Source organism: Dendrobates tinctorius, unplaced genomic scaffold (assembly GCF_039654945.1).
Source record: "Dendrobates tinctorius isolate UK_male_01 unplaced genomic scaffold, ASM3965494v1 ptg000020l, whole genome shotgun sequence".
NCBI classification, from domain to species: domain Eukaryota; kingdom Metazoa; phylum Chordata; class Amphibia; order Anura; family Dendrobatidae; genus Dendrobates; species Dendrobates tinctorius.
This window is the reverse complement of record NW_027361688.1, coordinates 37,861,714-37,880,407: the sequence shown is the minus strand read 5'-3', so window position 1 is coordinate 37,880,407 and position 18,694 is coordinate 37,861,714. Positions and strand designations below refer to the sequence as shown.

The following is an 18,694-nucleotide window of genomic DNA, read 5'->3' as shown; positions in this document are numbered from 1 at the left end:
ATATACATGCAAGGTACTAATTATCTAACATATTATTTATCCATCACCTATTTATCCCACATCTATCTATCTTTGCACATCTATAACACATAAAAATCAGTCATTTCTACTCTGCATTCAATTTCGGTACGTGTCACACCGATGGCACACTTTTGTCATCCGTGTGCACGAGTGCAGTGCATATTGTCATCCATGTGCGGTGCGTATTGTCATCTGCGTGTGCATGTGCAGTGCGTATTGTCATCCGCGTGCGCATGTGCAGTGTGTATTGTCATCCGCGTGCGCATGTGCAGTGCGTATTGTCATCCGCGTGCGCATGTGCAGTGCGTATTGTCATCCGTGCTGCCATGAAAAAACGGACATGCCTACGTGTGGGTTGCAAGGACATGTGCGCAGCCCCCCAGATTATGCAGATTGTGAAGGGGTCCTAAATGGAGCAGACGTACACATGCTCAACCTCCGCTCCGATGGGCTCTGCAAACCTCTGTTCTCTGGGGATTCCACCGATTAGCAAGTTATCCCTCCTCTTAGCCATAGGGAATCACTAAAAACTTTGTTTCCCAAGACGAACACTATCCCCATCTCCAGAACAGTTTATACTCCTCATCAAATTGACTTCTGCATCTACTGAGATCAAAGCTGAATTGGTAATGAGAACGGGATAATTCGTTGGGCTGGCAGGAAGCCATACTATTCCCAATCATATTATAACAAAATACATATTAAAGATGGCAAAACATCCACATACCGTGACATTCTCAACAGTAACCGCAAGGTTCTAAATCCAGATTTACCATCATATCGGCCCCGATGAGGACGCAGGGTGTGGGGAGCGGTCAGGCCTCCCATCATCTATTTCTGTATATTACACCTATGCCCGGAGTTATCACAAGCCGCCATTTCAATGCTTAGTGCGTATGACCTTGTGCATGAGGTTATAAAAGAAAGCATGTCTGTAAATATAATCAGGCAGTATATTGCAGTGCGTTTTCGTCTAGGAAAATGACAGTAAAAGCCAAGAGAATTGTGATCTGATGAAGCCCGGTAGGAATTTGCCCGCGATGCTTAACATCTACAGTTAAAAGATGTAGCAGATGACACCAGGAGATTTCCATCACGCCATTTGCTCTTCTGCTACCACGGAAGACCCTTGCGGCCCCCTATACATAATGTATGGCTATTATAACCTCTCTCCATGAGCTTTCCCTCTTAAAGCTGCAGTTGGACTTGGTGGGCAAATGATAATGAAGGGTCAGAGTTTCCGGGCTGCTACTTTTTTTGCAATTAAAGTACAAATATAAAAAAATAAAACTAAGAATAAAGGAGTAGGGAAATAGTGAAAACCGTAATTCCCATGTGAATGCTCACATGTAGATGATGAGGTCTGGTGCCACTGTGTCCCTTATGGGTAAAATTGGGAGATTAAGCAAGCTAAAGTTACCAAAAACCTGTCTTTCTTGACTTATTCCATATTCAATATGCGTTCTGTAACTTATATGACAAAGGGGCATGTCTTGGCTCAGAGGCTGTGGCTTACTTCAAAAGGGTTCATGGTTTAGAATACAACACCACGTGCCAAAAATGTGTGAACAAACACTCCAGTGCCAATTTCTTAGACTTGATAGTATAAAGTTGTGCTAAATTCATCAAATGATACTTCAGAGGCGTGATAGAAATCATGGGACCCCATAGCAGAAGATATAATTGCCACCTCCCGCTCCCTCCATCCTCCCAAAATATAAAAATAAAAAAAAAAGAGAATATCTCCTCCATACGTCCTCTTACTGAAACCCCTTTCATTGCCCCCGTAGAAGTATGATGCTAACAAAAGTATGATAGCCCAACAGTGAATTCCTCCCCACGCACAGTATGATGACCCCAACATAGTAGGATGACTCAAATGTGACCCCGACAACCCTCCACACGGCCCCCACTAGCCCACAAAACACTATAATGGCCCTGACACAGCCCTTCAGACAGTATAACAGCCCCCAAGCCAGCCTCCACGCAGTATGATGGACCCCACGTAAACCTCCACACGGCTTAATTCCTCACATACAGTATAACTGCCCCCATATAGCCCACCAAAAGTATAATGGCCCACCATATAGCCCTCCAAACAGTACAACGACCTGTCACATAGCCCTCCAAACAGTATATCAGCCACCACTTCTCTCCATACAGTATAATGGGCCCCATATAACAGTAATAGTGTGAACCTAAAAGGTATATAGTGCTGTCTGTGAAGTTAAAATATAACTTATTTTGCTTGTGATAAAAAAATGTTTTAATAAGGGCAAAGTACAGGACAAATAAACAAAAATTGCATGCATGAAGTAGTCGGTCCTGCCAATCGGTCACTCCAAAGATTGGCGGAAGATGCTCGCGGCCAAATCAGAATGGGCTCACGTTTGTCATTTGCAGTTAATACCACCTGCAACTACTTCAAGGATATGGTGAGACCCAAATAAATCCAATCAAGTGTAGGGTAATCTGTCTATCACTCTAAGCCATAGGACTAGCCCACCACCAATGGCCCATAGCTTGACTGCCGCATAGAAAAAAATGGCATACGAGTCAGTTCTTACCTATTGAATACTTTTGCACTGAGGCGGCAGATAAACAGCCATATTAGTTTTGCGATTAATACAGATTGATAAATCTCTATCTTTGTAACCTGTTGTTTTAATCTGTAGCCTGAAAAATGATGACAGTATGGGCTTCAGCCACCTAGGGACCTTCAGAACACTCTATATGCAGAAAACATCCTACTACTTTTCCAATGCAGCGAGTATACCCACGTCACAATAGGTCCCAGTGGCAGAAGGTCGCCCTTACTTATTCAAGCCCGCAATATAATCACAGCCAAGCTGGAGGGCGCAGGAGTTTGTTGATCACCCAGAGCCACTTTGCAGACGTGCGGTAAAATAAAAGGTAAAGTATACTGGAACAGTCTCACCCAAATTATGATGTGGTTCCTTCAATGCTGCATCCTCCCATACCGGTGGCTGTCCCCCCTCACCGGACTCCCGATGCAGAGGAGGCGTCACATCTGTCAAGGACCTTCTGCCACTGAGACCTAGTGTGACATGTTTGTCTGTCCTGCACTTTTTAAAATGGTTTTTATCATAAGCAAAATAAAAGTATATTTTAACTTCACAGACAACACTATACACCTTTAGGTTCATAGCTATTACTGTTCTACTCCGTGGTGAATTTACATACTGTGCTATTATATTTGAGCCCTATATAGCCCTCCAAATAATATAATGACCCTCACATAGCCTTCCATACAGTATAACGTGCCCCACATAGCCCTCCTAAAGGTATAATTTGCTCCGCATACTACTTCAAATTGTACAATGGCCTCACATAGCCCTTTATGTGTAGTATAATTCACCCCCTTAAACAGCCATCCAAGCAATGTAATGACCTCCACAATGTACTCATTGATTAAAAAACCCTCATCTCTCCTCTTTCCCCTGGTGCTCCGCTCTCTGTAGCAAGTCTTGTGAAGTGCTGTCCTGCTTTGCACAGCCGGCGCAATGTAGTGACGTCCCTGCTCAGAAGCAGAGGGAAAATGATGAAGGAAGGAGCTGGTGGCTCCCTGCTCCATCACAGCTTTCAACTGTATTGGCATCCAGGATGAAAGTGCAATGCCGGCGCTGGCACAGTGTCTTCCTGACTCGCAGGCCCCAGAGCTGTCGCACGGTCTGACATAAATTGAGGTCCGCCACTGGGGTGGTCTGCTCTGTCCGAGAATTCGTACTGATCAATAGAGGAGTGAGTTGTAATTTGCGTACTCATGTGACATGAATGCTGCTGCACAGTCACAGTCCGCAGCCTCTCCTGGGCCTTTGACCTCCATTCAAGGACTTTCTACCTTTCTGGTTGCCCACATTAGAATGCATACGACTAGTTTCTGATCACTGTGATCTGGGCCTCAAATCCTTATGTGGTGCCTGGTGAAGACATCATGGAACGTATAGTATCTAGAGTAAGTACTCTCAGACATTTAAGAAGATGCTGAACAGACAGTGGAATATTCTCTACTTAAAATAAGGTAATGCGTGGGGGATAACAGAAGAACAGTGTTATAACATGTGCTAGGCAGATGTAAGGTTGGACATACACAGCAGACCCTTTTCATCTGGCGTCATCGTTATATTCAGATTACGGAAAATCATCAGACCCCAAGATCCAACAATGTCTTATACAAAATGGGGATGACATTGCCAGGTGCGTGGAGTCCTTGCAGCTCCACGTCGTCGCTCTATTGTTCGTCCTGATGAGCGTGCCATCATTTTTTTTTTTTTTTACATAAAATCCAAAAATATTTTGAGTATGGAATCAGAGCCATGTGAAGATTCAGTATGGCCCCATAGCTCCATTCAATTCTTGATATCTATTCCCACCTTTGGGCACCATATTTTACCCCCATAAATTAATCACCCCAATTTTCACCTTGCAATTCAGCCATAATTTTTTTTTTTGTTGTTATTTTTCGTTGATAACCCATAAATCACACCGAATGAACATCTGTATTCAGGACACAGCGCTGGGTTATATCATAGAGCAGATATTGCGGATTTAGGTGTCCAACGTTCACATATACCGAGTGCGGTTGCAGGCCAACGTGGAGCCTGTCCGGTTCTGTTGTGGGGTCCGTCATTTTGACAAAAAGAACATAGACAAAATTTGTAGCTGATGCTCCAATCAGATCCTCCAACCTAACTATTAACAGACCCTGAATATATACATTTTTCTTTAACCTGATAATGACCAAGCACTGTAAATGTATGGCTCTTGATCCTGGGCTTTAACCCTGCGCTATTGTAAATTTACGGCACAGGGATAAAGGATCTGCTATCTATCAGAAGCAAGTCAGGTCTCTGGCTGCCAGACACAGCCGGAGACCCTGAAGAGAAGACAGAAGCGGTTTATTACCACTTATGTCTTCTATTTCTGTAGCTACATAGTGCTCAGCCATTAGTGTTTCTGCATTACCAAGCAATCACGTGATCGTCGGGTGTCTGCCGACATAGCAGGACTGCTGGGTCATAGTAGACATACAGTACATTAGTTCTACGTTACGTGACACAGCAGGGGGATGTTTTCCCCTATAAACTGGAGCTCCCATAGATGCATCAGTTCCAAAGGAAAAAATATGTTAAAAAAAAAAAATCCCATCCACTCGGTGAAAAAATAAATATAAAATGATGGCTGCTAAAAGGCAGGTAGGCCAAAAAGTGAAAAATGGCCTGTTCTCTAAAGGGTTAAGACAATGAAGCAAATAACATGAGGAGCAGCCACACGTAGAGAACAGCACGATGGCTTTCTCCGCTTTGCTGCGGATCAGTGAGCTGGAGCCTTGTAGACAACGCCACCACAAAATCCAAGTCTTCTGGTGGCTGCGACATGACCCCTCACGTCACCCAGTGCCGGCACACACAGCATGAGCCGCCATCCGCTCTAATAACGGCCAGCAGCGATGCCGAGGGGGCCGGGCACAATGTAAATCCCAAAGATCGGCACTATATCTCACGGCAAGAATAATGGAGAAGATCAGTAATATTTATAGATATACAATGGATCAACAGATCAGTTGTTTCTTCTGAATATTACAATATGAATCATCTTATCGGGGGTATTACTAGTCAGTTTAGCTATATTGGTCCTCAACATTTAGAGAGCCCTGATTGATAAACTCAGGTTAGCGCCATAGTGGCTGAACCAGGAAGATTAGGGTGGACGATGTTAGGCATACAATCTCAATCTAAAGAGTATGACTGGTCCTAACGGGGAATGTTCGCCTAGGAAGAACCCCTATAATGAAGGCAGCTCTCCGGGCAGGGAAATCATTGCAACCACATAAGAGCCCTCTTTATTGCGGTGCGCATGTCATAGTCAGCATAGCCAGACGACATATGTCACATGCCTTGAAGTACTTTTTTTTTTTTTTTGCAGCCGTAAACCAAGACAGCCACCTTCCTTTATTTTCGTCTTCCCACTTGTCTTTCATTCAGAATCTGATGAACAGAAAACAAAGGAAGGAAGGCCGTCAAATTCGAGGCAACGAGTGAGGGAGAGGTAACAAACACTCAGATGCCATGTTAGTAAAGACCCCAGATGCCGTGTCCCCGCGCCTCCCTGTCAGTGCTGTAGTCAGGTTCGCTGATCTGGAGTAGGTGCTAGATCACAAGTCAATGATTATAGAGTTCCAGGTGTATAGAATCCGATCAGTCCGCAATCGCTCGCCCCGGCGTTCTAAGGCTGGTTTTACATTTACCGTGTTCTTGCGGGCCGATTTTGCGGCCCCAATAGATTTCTATGGGGCCACAAAATCGCCCGCAAAAATTCCACAGTGCGCCGTGTGCTGTACGGGCCATTTTTCCATAGTATTGGAAAAATGAAAAACGGCGCTCCGCAAACTTTTTTTGGCGGCCCAGTTATTGCGGGAGACCACAAAAAATGTGGCGATACGGCCCGCAAAAACGGGCTGCAAAAAAAGCGGCAAGTGTAAAATCAGCCTTAGGATTTTTCCATGCAACTGAAATGTTCCGCTGTGAATGCGGTAAAGTTCGGCTTAGACATACTACAGCAGGTCTGGGTGTTGTTGCATCCATTTTGCGCAAGTCTTAGTGTGCGCAAAAAAAGTTCTGTAAAATCTTGACTATCCATGCACGGAGAGTGTAAAGACTTTGCAGAACGACAAGGCTCGATGCCGCCTGCTCACGTATCGTCACTGCACCTTCCTTCCTTTCCTCTCTGGCCCTAGAATATGGGGAAGTCAGAAAAGAACAAAAACAACAAAAAAAAAGTGCCAAACTCTCTATAAAGTTCAGAATCAGTGATGTGAACACTCGCTGTCAGCTGATGATGATGCCGTCACGCGGTCCAGTACTTCCGCAGCATTCCGTATGTATCCAAGTACTAAAAAAAGAACACCTTGACTTTACACTGCAGATGCCTAGAAGAAAGTGGGAGGAAGACGGCAAAACAGGGCTGAAGTTCGGAAAACATTTTCAGAGACGGATTTTACCCCCCCCCCACACCTCGTGGTCATTCATTCCCCTTTGTCACAGAAATGTATAAAAAATAACAAGATATGGAAAAAATTACTTACAACAATGCTCCTATAAAAAAAATAGATAAAAAAAAACCTCAAAACAAAATAACAAAAACTGTCCTGAGAATTAGTCCGATATTAAACAGATAGCCTGCACTCGTGCAAACAGCAAATGTAGGTAAAAAATTTGGAGGTGAGAGGTATAATAAAAAAAAGAAGAATGCAAAAAATGATACAAAATATTAATAAAAAAAACAATAATACAAAAAAATATACAAAATAATAATGAAAAAAAAAAACGAAACTCAGTTTTTCTTGAGGTCTATTAATGCAATTGTTAGGGGCTTCAGAAATTGGTGCGGGCACCACAATAGGGCATACAGTATTCGGCGAATGGGAAACCTGCACACAGGACTACACTGCCACTGATGGAAGACATATCCCTACTATGTCAAGCAAATGGCAACAAGTCATTCAAACAGATTCTCTAAGATTAGAAAAAAAAGTGCTTAGTTATACTGATAAAAAAACAAAATACTGCGCCACACCTGTCTGCAGGCTGTGTGTGGTATTGCAGCTCACCACCATTACTGTCAATTACCACTACCCAATAAACAAGCAATCATATTTTCCCCATGCTGTGGAACAACCTTTTAAAACAATGTCCTCATTCTAGACTTGCTGTGATCATTCTCAAACTGTTCGGAACATTCCAAAACTAAAACTAATGTCACCCCCTAACTCGAGTGCTATAGCAATCTCCCAGCAGAAGGGGTTAATAGGTGTAGTTGCAGAATTGGAGGAACCGGACACCAGACATTACTTGGGGACTAGAGGAACATCAGGGCTGGTTTGATATAATTCGCAGATGGTGGAATTCAGTTCAGTCATTCACCTATACCCCGAAGACTTGTCTGTAGAAGCTGCTGGATATATTAGGGCGCTTTCACCGCGCTTAGTTACACGCTCAGTGGATCCATCGAGGCATACGTCCAAACCCCCCTTGTGAGAGGATGTGGCCCGCAGCATCGCCCCACTCCTGCCGCTGCCAACCTACTGAATCAGCGACCCTTGTGAGAGTACAGGGCCCGCAGCATCGTCCCACGCCTGCCGCTGCCAACCTCCTGAATCAGTGACCCTTGTGTGAGGACGGTCCTGCAGCATCGTCCCACCCCTGCCGCTGCCAACCTCCTGAATCAGTGACCCTTGTGAGAGGACGGTCCTGCAGCATCGTCCCACTCCTGCCGCTGCCAACCTCCTGAATCAGTGACCCTTGTGAGAGGATGGGGCCGGCAGCATCACCTCACTTCTGTCGATGCCAACCTACTGAATCAGCGACCCTTGTGAGAGTACGGTCCCGCAGCATCGTCCCACCCCTGCCGCTGCCAACTTCTGAATCAGCGACCCTTGTGAGAGTATGGCAAGATATAGAATAAACGGGCACCATCCACAATGTCAATTTAGGTGGGATCACCTAGTGCATATAAATGGATTGACATGAAAACACATAAAGAAAAAAAGTATATGCACACAAATAGGGATCACCACCACAAGGATATGATAATCAAAAAGTATCAATTTTATTAATGGACACAACAAACAGACACTTTGTTTAAAAACAATTAAAAAGTCTGAACAACCAGACACTGATAACAAAACAAAGACAATGGGTCATTTTGATAAATAGTTAAATACTATGGGTCCCAAGGCCAACCATTCAGCATAATGCCAGGTATCTGCTAGTTACCATAACCTAGGGTCTATCAAATCAATTGTAATGACAATCATGACCTTGAATCAAAAATACCATATTATCAATAACTACTATGGTTACATAGAGATTCTACATATGCCATAAATAGAAAATTGAATACTTATCATGTTGCCAACACAAACATAGTGAGAGTACGGGGCCCGCAGCATCGTCCCACTCCTGCCGCTGCCAACCTCCTGAATCAGTGACCCTTGTGAGAGGATGGGGCCGGCAGCATCGCCACACTTCTGTCGATGCCAACCTACTGAATCAGCAACCCTTGTGAGAGTACGGGGCCCGCAGCATCGTCCCACCCCTGCCGCTGCCAACTTCTGAGTCAGCGACCCTTGTGAGAGTACGGGGCCCGCAGCATCGTCCCACCCCTGCCGCTGCCAACTTCTGAATCAGCGACCCTTGTGAGTACGGGGCCCGCAGCATCGTCCCACTCCTGCCGCTGCCAACCTCCTGAATCAGTGACCCTTGTGAGGACGGTCCTGCAGCATTGTCCCACTCCTGCCGCTGCCAACCTACTGAATCAGCGACCCTTGTGAGAGTACAGGGCCCGCAGCATCGTCCCACCCCTGCCGCTGCCAACTTCTGAATCAGCGACCCTTGTGAGAGGACGTGGCCCGCAGCATCGCCCCACTCCTGCCGCTGCCAACCTCCTGAATCAGTGACCCTTGTGAGAGGACGGGCCTGCAGCATCGCCACACTCCTGCCGCTGCCAACCTACTGAATCAGTGACCCTTGTGAGAGGACGGTGCCCGCATCACCCCACTTCTGTCGATGCCAATCTACTGAATCAGCGACCCTTGTGAGAGGACGGTGCCCTAAGCATCGTCCCACTCCCGCTGCTGCCAACTTCTGAATCAGCGACCCTTGTGAGAGTACGGGGCCCGCAGCATCGCCCCACTCCTGCCGCTGCCAACCTCCTGAATCAGAGACCCTTGTGAGAGGACGGGCCTGCAGCATCGCCCCACTCCTGCCGCTGCCAACCTACTGAATCAGCGACCCCTGTGAGAGGACGGGCCGGCAGCATCGCCCCACTCCTGCCGCTGCCAACCTCCTGAATCAGCGACCCTTGTGAGAGGACGGGGCCCGCAGCATCTCCCCACTCCTGCCGCTGCCAACCTACTGAATCAGCGACCCCTGTGAGAGGACGGGCCCGCAGCATCACCCCACTTCTGTTGATGCCAATCTACTGAATCAGCGACCCTTGTGAGAGGATGGTGCCTGCAGCATCACCCCACTTCTGCCGCTGCCAACCTCCTGAGTTTTTTTTTTTTTACTTTACCAGAAGGGTGCCACTGCCAACAATTTTGTCCATAAAAATAAATAATAATATAATAAAATATTATTAATAAATTAGCTGGATTTAAGAAGGTTAGAGACGGACAATAGCTGAAAATGTGGCGTTTTGACCGATACATGCACGTACTTGCTGACCTTCCATGCGGCAGCATATTCGGGTGACAGGTCCGCCTTAATGGCTGCATTAGTGTCTACCAGGATAAATCCTACTTCAGCGTTTAGCTAACCTTTTCCAGATAAGATAGTACCGCTCTGCTTCTGAGTGAATGCAGTTAAGATTGCCAGAGATGATGAAGTAGATACGGATAAGATGGGAAATCGTAGGAGAATATCAATACACATTTGCAAATATGACACTCTCTCGGCAGCAATTACAGACCTCTGGAATTGTTGTCTTGCAGCCAATATTTTCAATAAGGAAGCACACGAGGCAGTGATGGATGCAGCCTTACCCACCCCAATCCTATAGCGCCACTGTCTAACACAAAGCCGGGGATTTCTTATTTTAAAGGTAACCTGTCATCTAATGCATGCCGCCTGAACCACGGGGCAGAATGAGTCACACACTGGTGGCAGACTATGGCCCCAAATAATCAACGCCTTTACACCCAAAATGGAACGTACAAGCTTTGAAATTTTGGTAACTTTTTGGGGGTTTTCACACAAAATTACTCCCGGCTCCACTGGACAGAACAGGGGAGTGACACTACAGCTTGTCTAATTCATGACGAGCTATGACGTTCCCTACGGCAGAAATATAACTCCAGTCCCTGACTGGAGTAAGATATCTGGCGTGGAGAACAGAGTTGCCTAGCACTCTCTCCAGATCCATGAAAAGGAGGGCACGTCTTCATAAGTCACGAGCGTTTGACTCCATCAGGTCCCTCAAAGACCAGCAATTTTCTCCGGGCATCCCAGCTATATGGTTATGGCCGATATGGCCACTACGTGAGCTCTTTTGCGGTTTTATATGGAGTATATTCAACATAATAAATGGGCTTTAAACTGGTATATTATTTACAACGGTACAATACAGCGTTACATGGCGTTTATGTTACATTTACTACATAAGACAGATTTGTACTAAAGCTGGTCCTACGGAGCATGTACCATAGATAATACTGCTATACTACAGGCCACACTACATGACAATGATTAACCCTCAAACTCCCAATCTAGAATTCACACGTGAGCACAATGTGAATCTCTTCTCCATTAATATCATTACTTATGGTGCTGAACTCCATTACCTGGATGCGTCATGGTCACGGTATCCTCATTTGAGTTGTTGTTATAGATGACCACGGCGGTGGCATTATGGGACGTGGCTCGAAGGATTTTCTCTTTGAACGTGCAGTTTCCGCGCTGCAGAAGTGCAATCCAGTGCTTGGTGTTCGGAGGCACGGGGAAACGTATGTGCGAGTCGCAACCTTGTCTGTCTGGGGCTGCCAAAAAAAAAGGAATATAATAAAAATCAAAAATTGTGAGAAACATTTTACTCTGTCCGCCTCCATAGTATCTATCCATCTATGTGGGCTATACTGAATCACATTTCACAATTGTCGAGATCAGGTGTATCAGTCACACACAGCATATCTAAAATCTCTGCTTCAACAAATCCCAGTGATTTTGAGACTGTTTTTTCGTGGCACATTATAATTTATGATAGTGGTAAATTTAGATTGTTATATTTCGTGTTTATTTATAAAAAATATCAGAAACTTGACAAAAATGTAAAAAAAAAATTGCAGTTTTCAAACTTTGAATGATTATCCCTTTAATCCAGATAGTCATACCACAGAAAAACATGAATAAATAACATTTCCCTCATGCCTGCTTTACATCAGAACCATTTTTAAAACGCTAATTTATTTTGTTAGCCTTTTAGGAGGTTTTAAAACGTATCAATAATTTTTCATTTTTTCAAGGAAATTTACAAAATTTATTTTTTTGAGGGACCTATCCAAGTTTGAAGTGACTTTAAGGGTGCTATATATTGGAAAACCCCAAACATGATACCATTTTAAAAACTGCACCCCATGAAATATTGAAAACTGCTGTCAGGTAGTTTATTAACCCTTCAGGTGATTTTCAGGAATAAATGCACAGTGGTATAGCCGGAATGAAAAAGTGTTTGTTTACCACCTAAATGTCACCAACTCCTGAACTGGCCGCTGTAGCCGGGAGACTCTAAGGCTGGAGTCACACATAGCGACTCACCAGCAATCCTGACAACGATATCAATGTGTCAGGATCGCTGGTGAATCGCTATGTGATCGCTGGTGAGCTGCTAAACAGACTGCCTCACCAGCGATCAGCACAGCGAAGCCTGGCGTTGCTGTGCACGTTAGTAACCAGCGCGCTGATGCAGGAAGCTGGTAACTAAGGTACACATCGGGTATCCAAGGGATGTGCGTCCCTTGGATACATGATGTGTACATTAGTTACCAGCTGATGGCTGGTCTCCCGCCTGTCACACGCAGCGATGTGTGGTGGCCAGCGGGAGGCCAGCGACCAAAAAAAAAGTCCTGGCCTTTCCTGCAGCGATCAGCGATACCGGCAGGGGGGCCGGTCGCTGATCGCTGTCGCACACAGCGATCTCGCTGGTGAGATCGCTGTTGTGTCACAAAAATTGTGACTCAGCAGCGATCTCGCTAGCGAGATCGCTATGTGTGACGGGGCCTTTAGGCCGCTATTTGGCCATGAACTGCTATGGCAAACATCAGGACCACACAATCATGATCTCGGTGTGTCAACAAGATTAAAGCAGAAGCCCCCACAATCTATTAACCATTTATATGATGTAGTCACTTTTGACAGCAGCAACTAAGGGGTTAAACAGATATGGACAGAGCCAACACCGATCATTTGTGATACAGCACGCTGTCAGATATAGTGGACAGCCGACAGCTGCTGGATTATCACTTGTATGGGGATGATATTCCCTTATATCTCAGGTCAGTAAATATACGTATTGGCTGTCATGAAGGGGTTAAGATCGCTGGATGTCCAACTGCAGGCACCCCCAGTGATCCTGAGAAAGGGGATCAGGATCCCAGATGTAATGCCCCATCTTGAATGGAGCCTAGTTGCGAATGATTGACCTCGGCTCCATTCATTGTCTTTGGGACTACCAGAAAAAACAGAGCTGTGTACTTTGCTTTCTCCACCAGTTCCATAGACAATGAATGAAGTAGAGCTCTAGCACACACAACTCTGCTACATTCAGAGCTACAGCATGCAAAAGACACAGTACAGAGTTGTGTCCTTATATTTTTGTGGTAACAGTTTAGGCAAAGCCCTTTTCTGTCCCAGTAGGACTGATTCCTCTGTGCACAAAGTTAGTTCTTAAAGACATAATTACAACTTTGACAAAGGCATGACCACACCTACACAGAGAGGAAGAGGACTTAGGCTACTTTCACAAATCCGTTTTGTTTGTTCCAGCGGCATACGGCGGAGAGCCGGACCGCCGGATCAGGCCTGCAGCGGTGACACCGGATGCAGATGCGGCGCCTGATCCGGCTTGGAAATAATTTAAAGGAGCCGCACCGGGGACGAGAGAGAGACGGAGAGATGCGCGCGCGCTGTGCTGCGCCGGGCAATTGTGGGGTTAAAACTCACAGTGCCTGGGCATGCGCAGTTGAAAAAGCCAGTCTTGCGCTGCAAAAAAACATTGCAGCCAACATTTTTTGCTGACGCCGGACGGCGCAGGTTTGCCGTTTCCGGCAAAAAACGGAGGCGCCGCATGTCCATCCGGCACGATGCGGCAATCATTACATTCTATGTGCCAAAACCGGATCCAATTCCGGATCCGGTTTTCACACTTTTTGCCGCATCACGCCGGATTCAAAAAGACGGATGTGTGAAAGCAGCCTAACACTCAAGTGCCATCTATTGGAAGTAACAATGTGAAAAGTCTGGCCACACGACTTAGGATAAAAAAAAAATCTGAATCTCTACGTGGAGACACATGTTTCAGGGTGTTTGCCCCTCCTCAGTGCAAAGCAAAAGGTCAGATTTGGGTCCATGAGACGCCTCTGACGGGGGTCTAAGGCTTGACGTCTTTCCTTGTGAAGTGTGTCAAAACAGATTAGTACTCTCCACAAGTAGAGATGTTACATCTTAGACCCTGGGCAAAGACTCACGTTCCATCCACTTGCAGGTTTTATCAGGCCTGCACCGCTTCCCCTTAACCCCATAAGCCAGTAAACCTGGAGGCAGTGGAGCAGTGCACGCCTGAAGACAGAAGATTACATTACTCCTTTAAATGGAATGTGATTCTTAATGTTCTTTATTAATGGGGTATAAAATAAATGCAAAAACTTTACGCACTAAACACAAATGACCCCAGCTCCTGACCTGTCTCAAATGCCTGTTAGCTCAGGTCAGGAGACCCGGCGGTCACGCCTAGTTTTCTGATCCAAGCACCGTCCGTGTTTGAGCCCTTACACATTGCATATTTCAATATGTTCAGTGGCCCCGTTGGGGCTTACTTCCGATGTCCCCCGCAAAACGGGATTTAGGCGCCTATTGGGCCACTGATTCTAATGATGTACCTGGAGTCACAATGTGCACTACCACGCATCATTTTCAGCCTTAAACGCCTATTGGAGGTGGCCAGCAACACCGACCACAGAACGTAGGAAAAAACGCAATGTGAAAAGTATCAAATACGGACCGTACTTGGATTTGAAAACCTGGCCTGACCGCCGGGTCTCCTGAGCTAACTAACATCACAATACGAGGAGAATGACCAGCCCCAAACCAATATTGTAAGGAGACAAAACGGCACCATAAATATGTAAAGTTCCATTTGCATAATGTATGGGTCTGATCGCCACACTAAAAGGATCCATAATGTTGACTGTAGGGATTCTACTCGCTTAGGTGCGACGGGAGACAGTCAGGAGGCAGGTTCCCTTGATGTTCATGCGGTTTATTACATCATAAACCAAACAGCACGTCACCAAAATAAAAAGCCTTCAGTTCAGGCGACAAAATAACATCACGTCCTTTCCTTCAGGCTCAGTCCGCGAGCCTCAGCGCACACAGGAGGTGTATACCCCCCTCACATACAGCTGCCTTGTTCATGAGCAGACCACATTATATGGGTGTATCCACAGCCACGAACCCAGCAGCTGACTGGTCACATGACTGTGACCTCACCACAGGTCCTTCAAAATAATAATAATACAGCAATATCTGTTATGACTTACATTATGGAGACAAGCCATTTATGAGACACATATCTCCCATCGATTACACGACCCTTAGCACTGCCACATGACGTAGATAAGAACAGGTGGCACTCACTGCTTCTTTCCCCAACTCCTGCCCTCAGGAGCCCCCAACGAGTCATGTTTTCATGATTTCATTAGTATTGCCCAAGTGATGGAGTTCTTGTCCATCTAGAATGTAATCATCACCTGGGCAATACTAAGGAAATCCTGAAAACATGACCTGTTGGTGGCTCCTGAGGACCGGAGTTGGGGAACACTGCTAAAGAATCCCAAAGTTTTGTTGAAACATCACCATAAAAACTAGTTGCAGGAGTAAACATGATATATTGATGGATGGATGACTGCTGCTTGGTGCCTCTCCACGCTTCAACGGGTCCTAGAATGCTTTTCGGACCAGTTGACCAGCTCCAAACCTGCCTGTCATTCCATAAAAATCCAAACCCGAAAACAGGAATTACCAAAGCCCATCTCTAGGGAAATCCAGCTTATCCCCCGATGACATACACTTCCTAGAGTCTAACACACCACACGAATATTGGGGAAAATATCTATTCCTGACCACATATCCTGTCACTATCTCACAATACATCCAGCATAAAGCAATAAAAAGAGAGAAGAGCCAGCACTGCCAGTGGTCAGAACGCATAACATGAGGTGCATATGCACATATCTTACTGCATTCAAAATGAGACATTTAGCAAAATATTGATCAATATATTGAGCCACCCCGCCACGCCAAGGCAATCTCATATGGGGGGTCCTACTCTACATTTGTATTTATTCACTGTGCCATTGCGGCCTCCTAAATGTTTTGAAAGCAAGACCATATCAAATGCAATCCATACCTGAAGCATATCTGCATCACTCCCGTGCAGCCAGATGGAGCAGGTGCAGATGAAGGCCAACCAGGTCTGAACACAGACATCTCAGGTTTGACCTCCACACACTGCCTGACCAGCAAACACAGATGAAGGGCAATGCAGGCTCAGACATGAATGCAAAAATAAATAAAGCCTGGGGCAGGGCGGGGCTGCCGTGAGTGTGCACAGCAGCGTAGATCAATCACAATAAACACAGAAAAGATGGCGAACATCTTTTTATTGCAAATTGGTTTTGTGGCTGACCACCACTGTTGCCGTGCACGCTGGGTCATGTTCGCCATCTTTTCTGTGTTTATTGTGATTGATCTAGGCTGCTGTGCACACTCACGGCAGCCCCGCCCTGCCCCAGGCTTTATTTATTTTTGCATTCATGTCTGAGCCTGCATTGCCCTTCATCTGTGTTTGCTGGGTCAGGCAGTGTGTGGAGGTCATACCTGAGATGTCTGTGTTCAGACCTGGTTGGCCTTCATCTGCACCTGCTCCATCTGGCTGCATGGGAGTCATGCAGTCATGTTTCAGGTAAGGATTGAATTTGATATGGTCTTGCTTTCAAAACATTTAGGAGGCCGCAATGGCACAGTGAATAAATACAAATGTAGAGTAGGACCCCCCATATGAGATTGCCTTGGCGTGGCGGGGTGGCTCAATATATTGATCAATATTTTGCTAAATGTCACATTTTGAATGCAGTAAGATATGTGCATATGCACCTCATGTTATGCGTTCTGACCACTGGCAGTGCTGGCTCTTTTCTCTTTTTATTGCAAATTGGTTTTGTGGCTGACCACCACTGTTGCCGTGCACGCTGGGTCATGTTCGCCATCTTTTCTGTGTTTATTGTGATTGATCTAGGCTGCTGTGCACACTCACGGCAGCCCCGCCCTGCCCCAGGCTTTATTTATTTTTGCATCCATGTCTGAGCCTGCATTGCCCTTCATCTGTGTTTGCTGGTCAGGCAGTGTGTGGAGGTCAAACCTGAGATGTCTGTGTTCAGACCTGGTTGGCCTTCATCTGCACCTGCTCCATCTGGCTGCACGGGAGTGATGCAGTCATGCTTCAGGTATGGATTGCATTTGATATGGTCTTGCTTCCAAAACATTTAGGAGGCCGCAATGACACAGTGAATAAATACAAATGTAGAGTAGGACCCCCCATATGAGATTGCCTTGGCGTAGCGGGGTGGCTCAATATATTGATCAATATTTTGCTAAATGTCTCATTTTGAATACAGTAAGATATGTGCATATGCACCTCATGTTATGCGTTCTGACCACTGGCAGTGCTGGCTCTTTTCTCCTTTTAATCCAGCATAAAGCAGTACATCTATAAAGTCTCCATACAAACAAATACTCCATAAATCCATTGCAAATCGGCAACGTAATTGACATTGTAGGTTTTCAAATTCTCTCCATATGTCATTGTCGAAAAGCACAGGACTGTGGCACAACTGAACCTGAAAGCTACCAATCACAGTGCAGAGCCCCACCCACGAGGAGCTGCTCAACATTACAAATAGTGGAAGCAACACAATAGTGGCCAAAAGAGAAAAATCGTTAATCTGGTGGTCTTCTATAGCTCCAAAATAATGCATTGTGTTGAAAGAAATTAGATAAAAGCACAGAATACAGGAGAGTAAACTAATAATAAAAGAAAACTGCATGTAACCGCCGACAACATCTTCTGAAAACCTCCGCTTATGGTTGAACATCCGCTTTGTAAGGAGACAAAAAAAAAAAATCTTGCACTTTATATAAACAAACATGAGATGGCATATAATACAGCGCTTTGTTCTCTACCTGTCACGAATGCATCGCCTTGGAGAGAAGGGAGCGAAATATCTAAAAATCACTTTACAATTAGATCATGCTGAATCCATGAAGGGAAAAAAGCTCTTTTGTAGCGCGTCCTTTAGTAGTGATTAAAGGGAATTGAATGTTATGGGCAGCGGTGACTAAAGAGCTGATTTGTTTCGCTATTTGATGTCCGGATTTTCAATTAACTGTCAAACGACAACATGGCCACTTAGGAAATAACTGTGATTTCAGTCTCCGGTAATCACAGACTTCACATAAGAAGAAGAAACGCTAAAGTTTTAGCTGTAATTCAAAAGTGAAATGAAGCAGACAGATGATCCTTACCTCTGCCGTGTGCACAAGGACAGACACAAAAGATTTCCAAACCAATAGCTGAAATTACTGCTACTTGGCTGCCAGGAAAGCTTCCCAGCCAAAAAGTCAAAATTATCCATAGGACCCTAAGCACCCAGCTGAAGCCAACACAATGTTTACATTATAAAGTATAATATATATATATATATATATATATATATACACGTATATATACATACACACACGCACACGCACAGCACTCCAATTTAAAGAAAAGTTTGTGTACTTTAATCCAGCGCCAAGTGGTGCAAAGTTTCGACCTCACAGCA

At 45.3% G+C, this 18,694-nt stretch overlaps 1 protein-coding gene across 3 annotated transcripts in view; it reads right to left on the bottom strand.

The window, feature by feature from the left end:
• RNF130 (ring finger protein 130) overlaps nt 1-18,694 on the bottom strand; it is a 270,925-nt gene that overhangs the window by 186,227 nt on the left and 66,004 nt on the right. For all 3 annotated transcript variants that reach the window (XM_073568006.1, XM_073568008.1, XM_073568007.1), the window contains exon 2: nt 11,384-11,578. In XM_073568006.1, the coding sequence (XP_073424107.1) occupies nt 11,384-11,578 (195 nt within the window). The remainder of the gene's footprint in view (nt 1-11,383; nt 11,579-18,694) is intronic.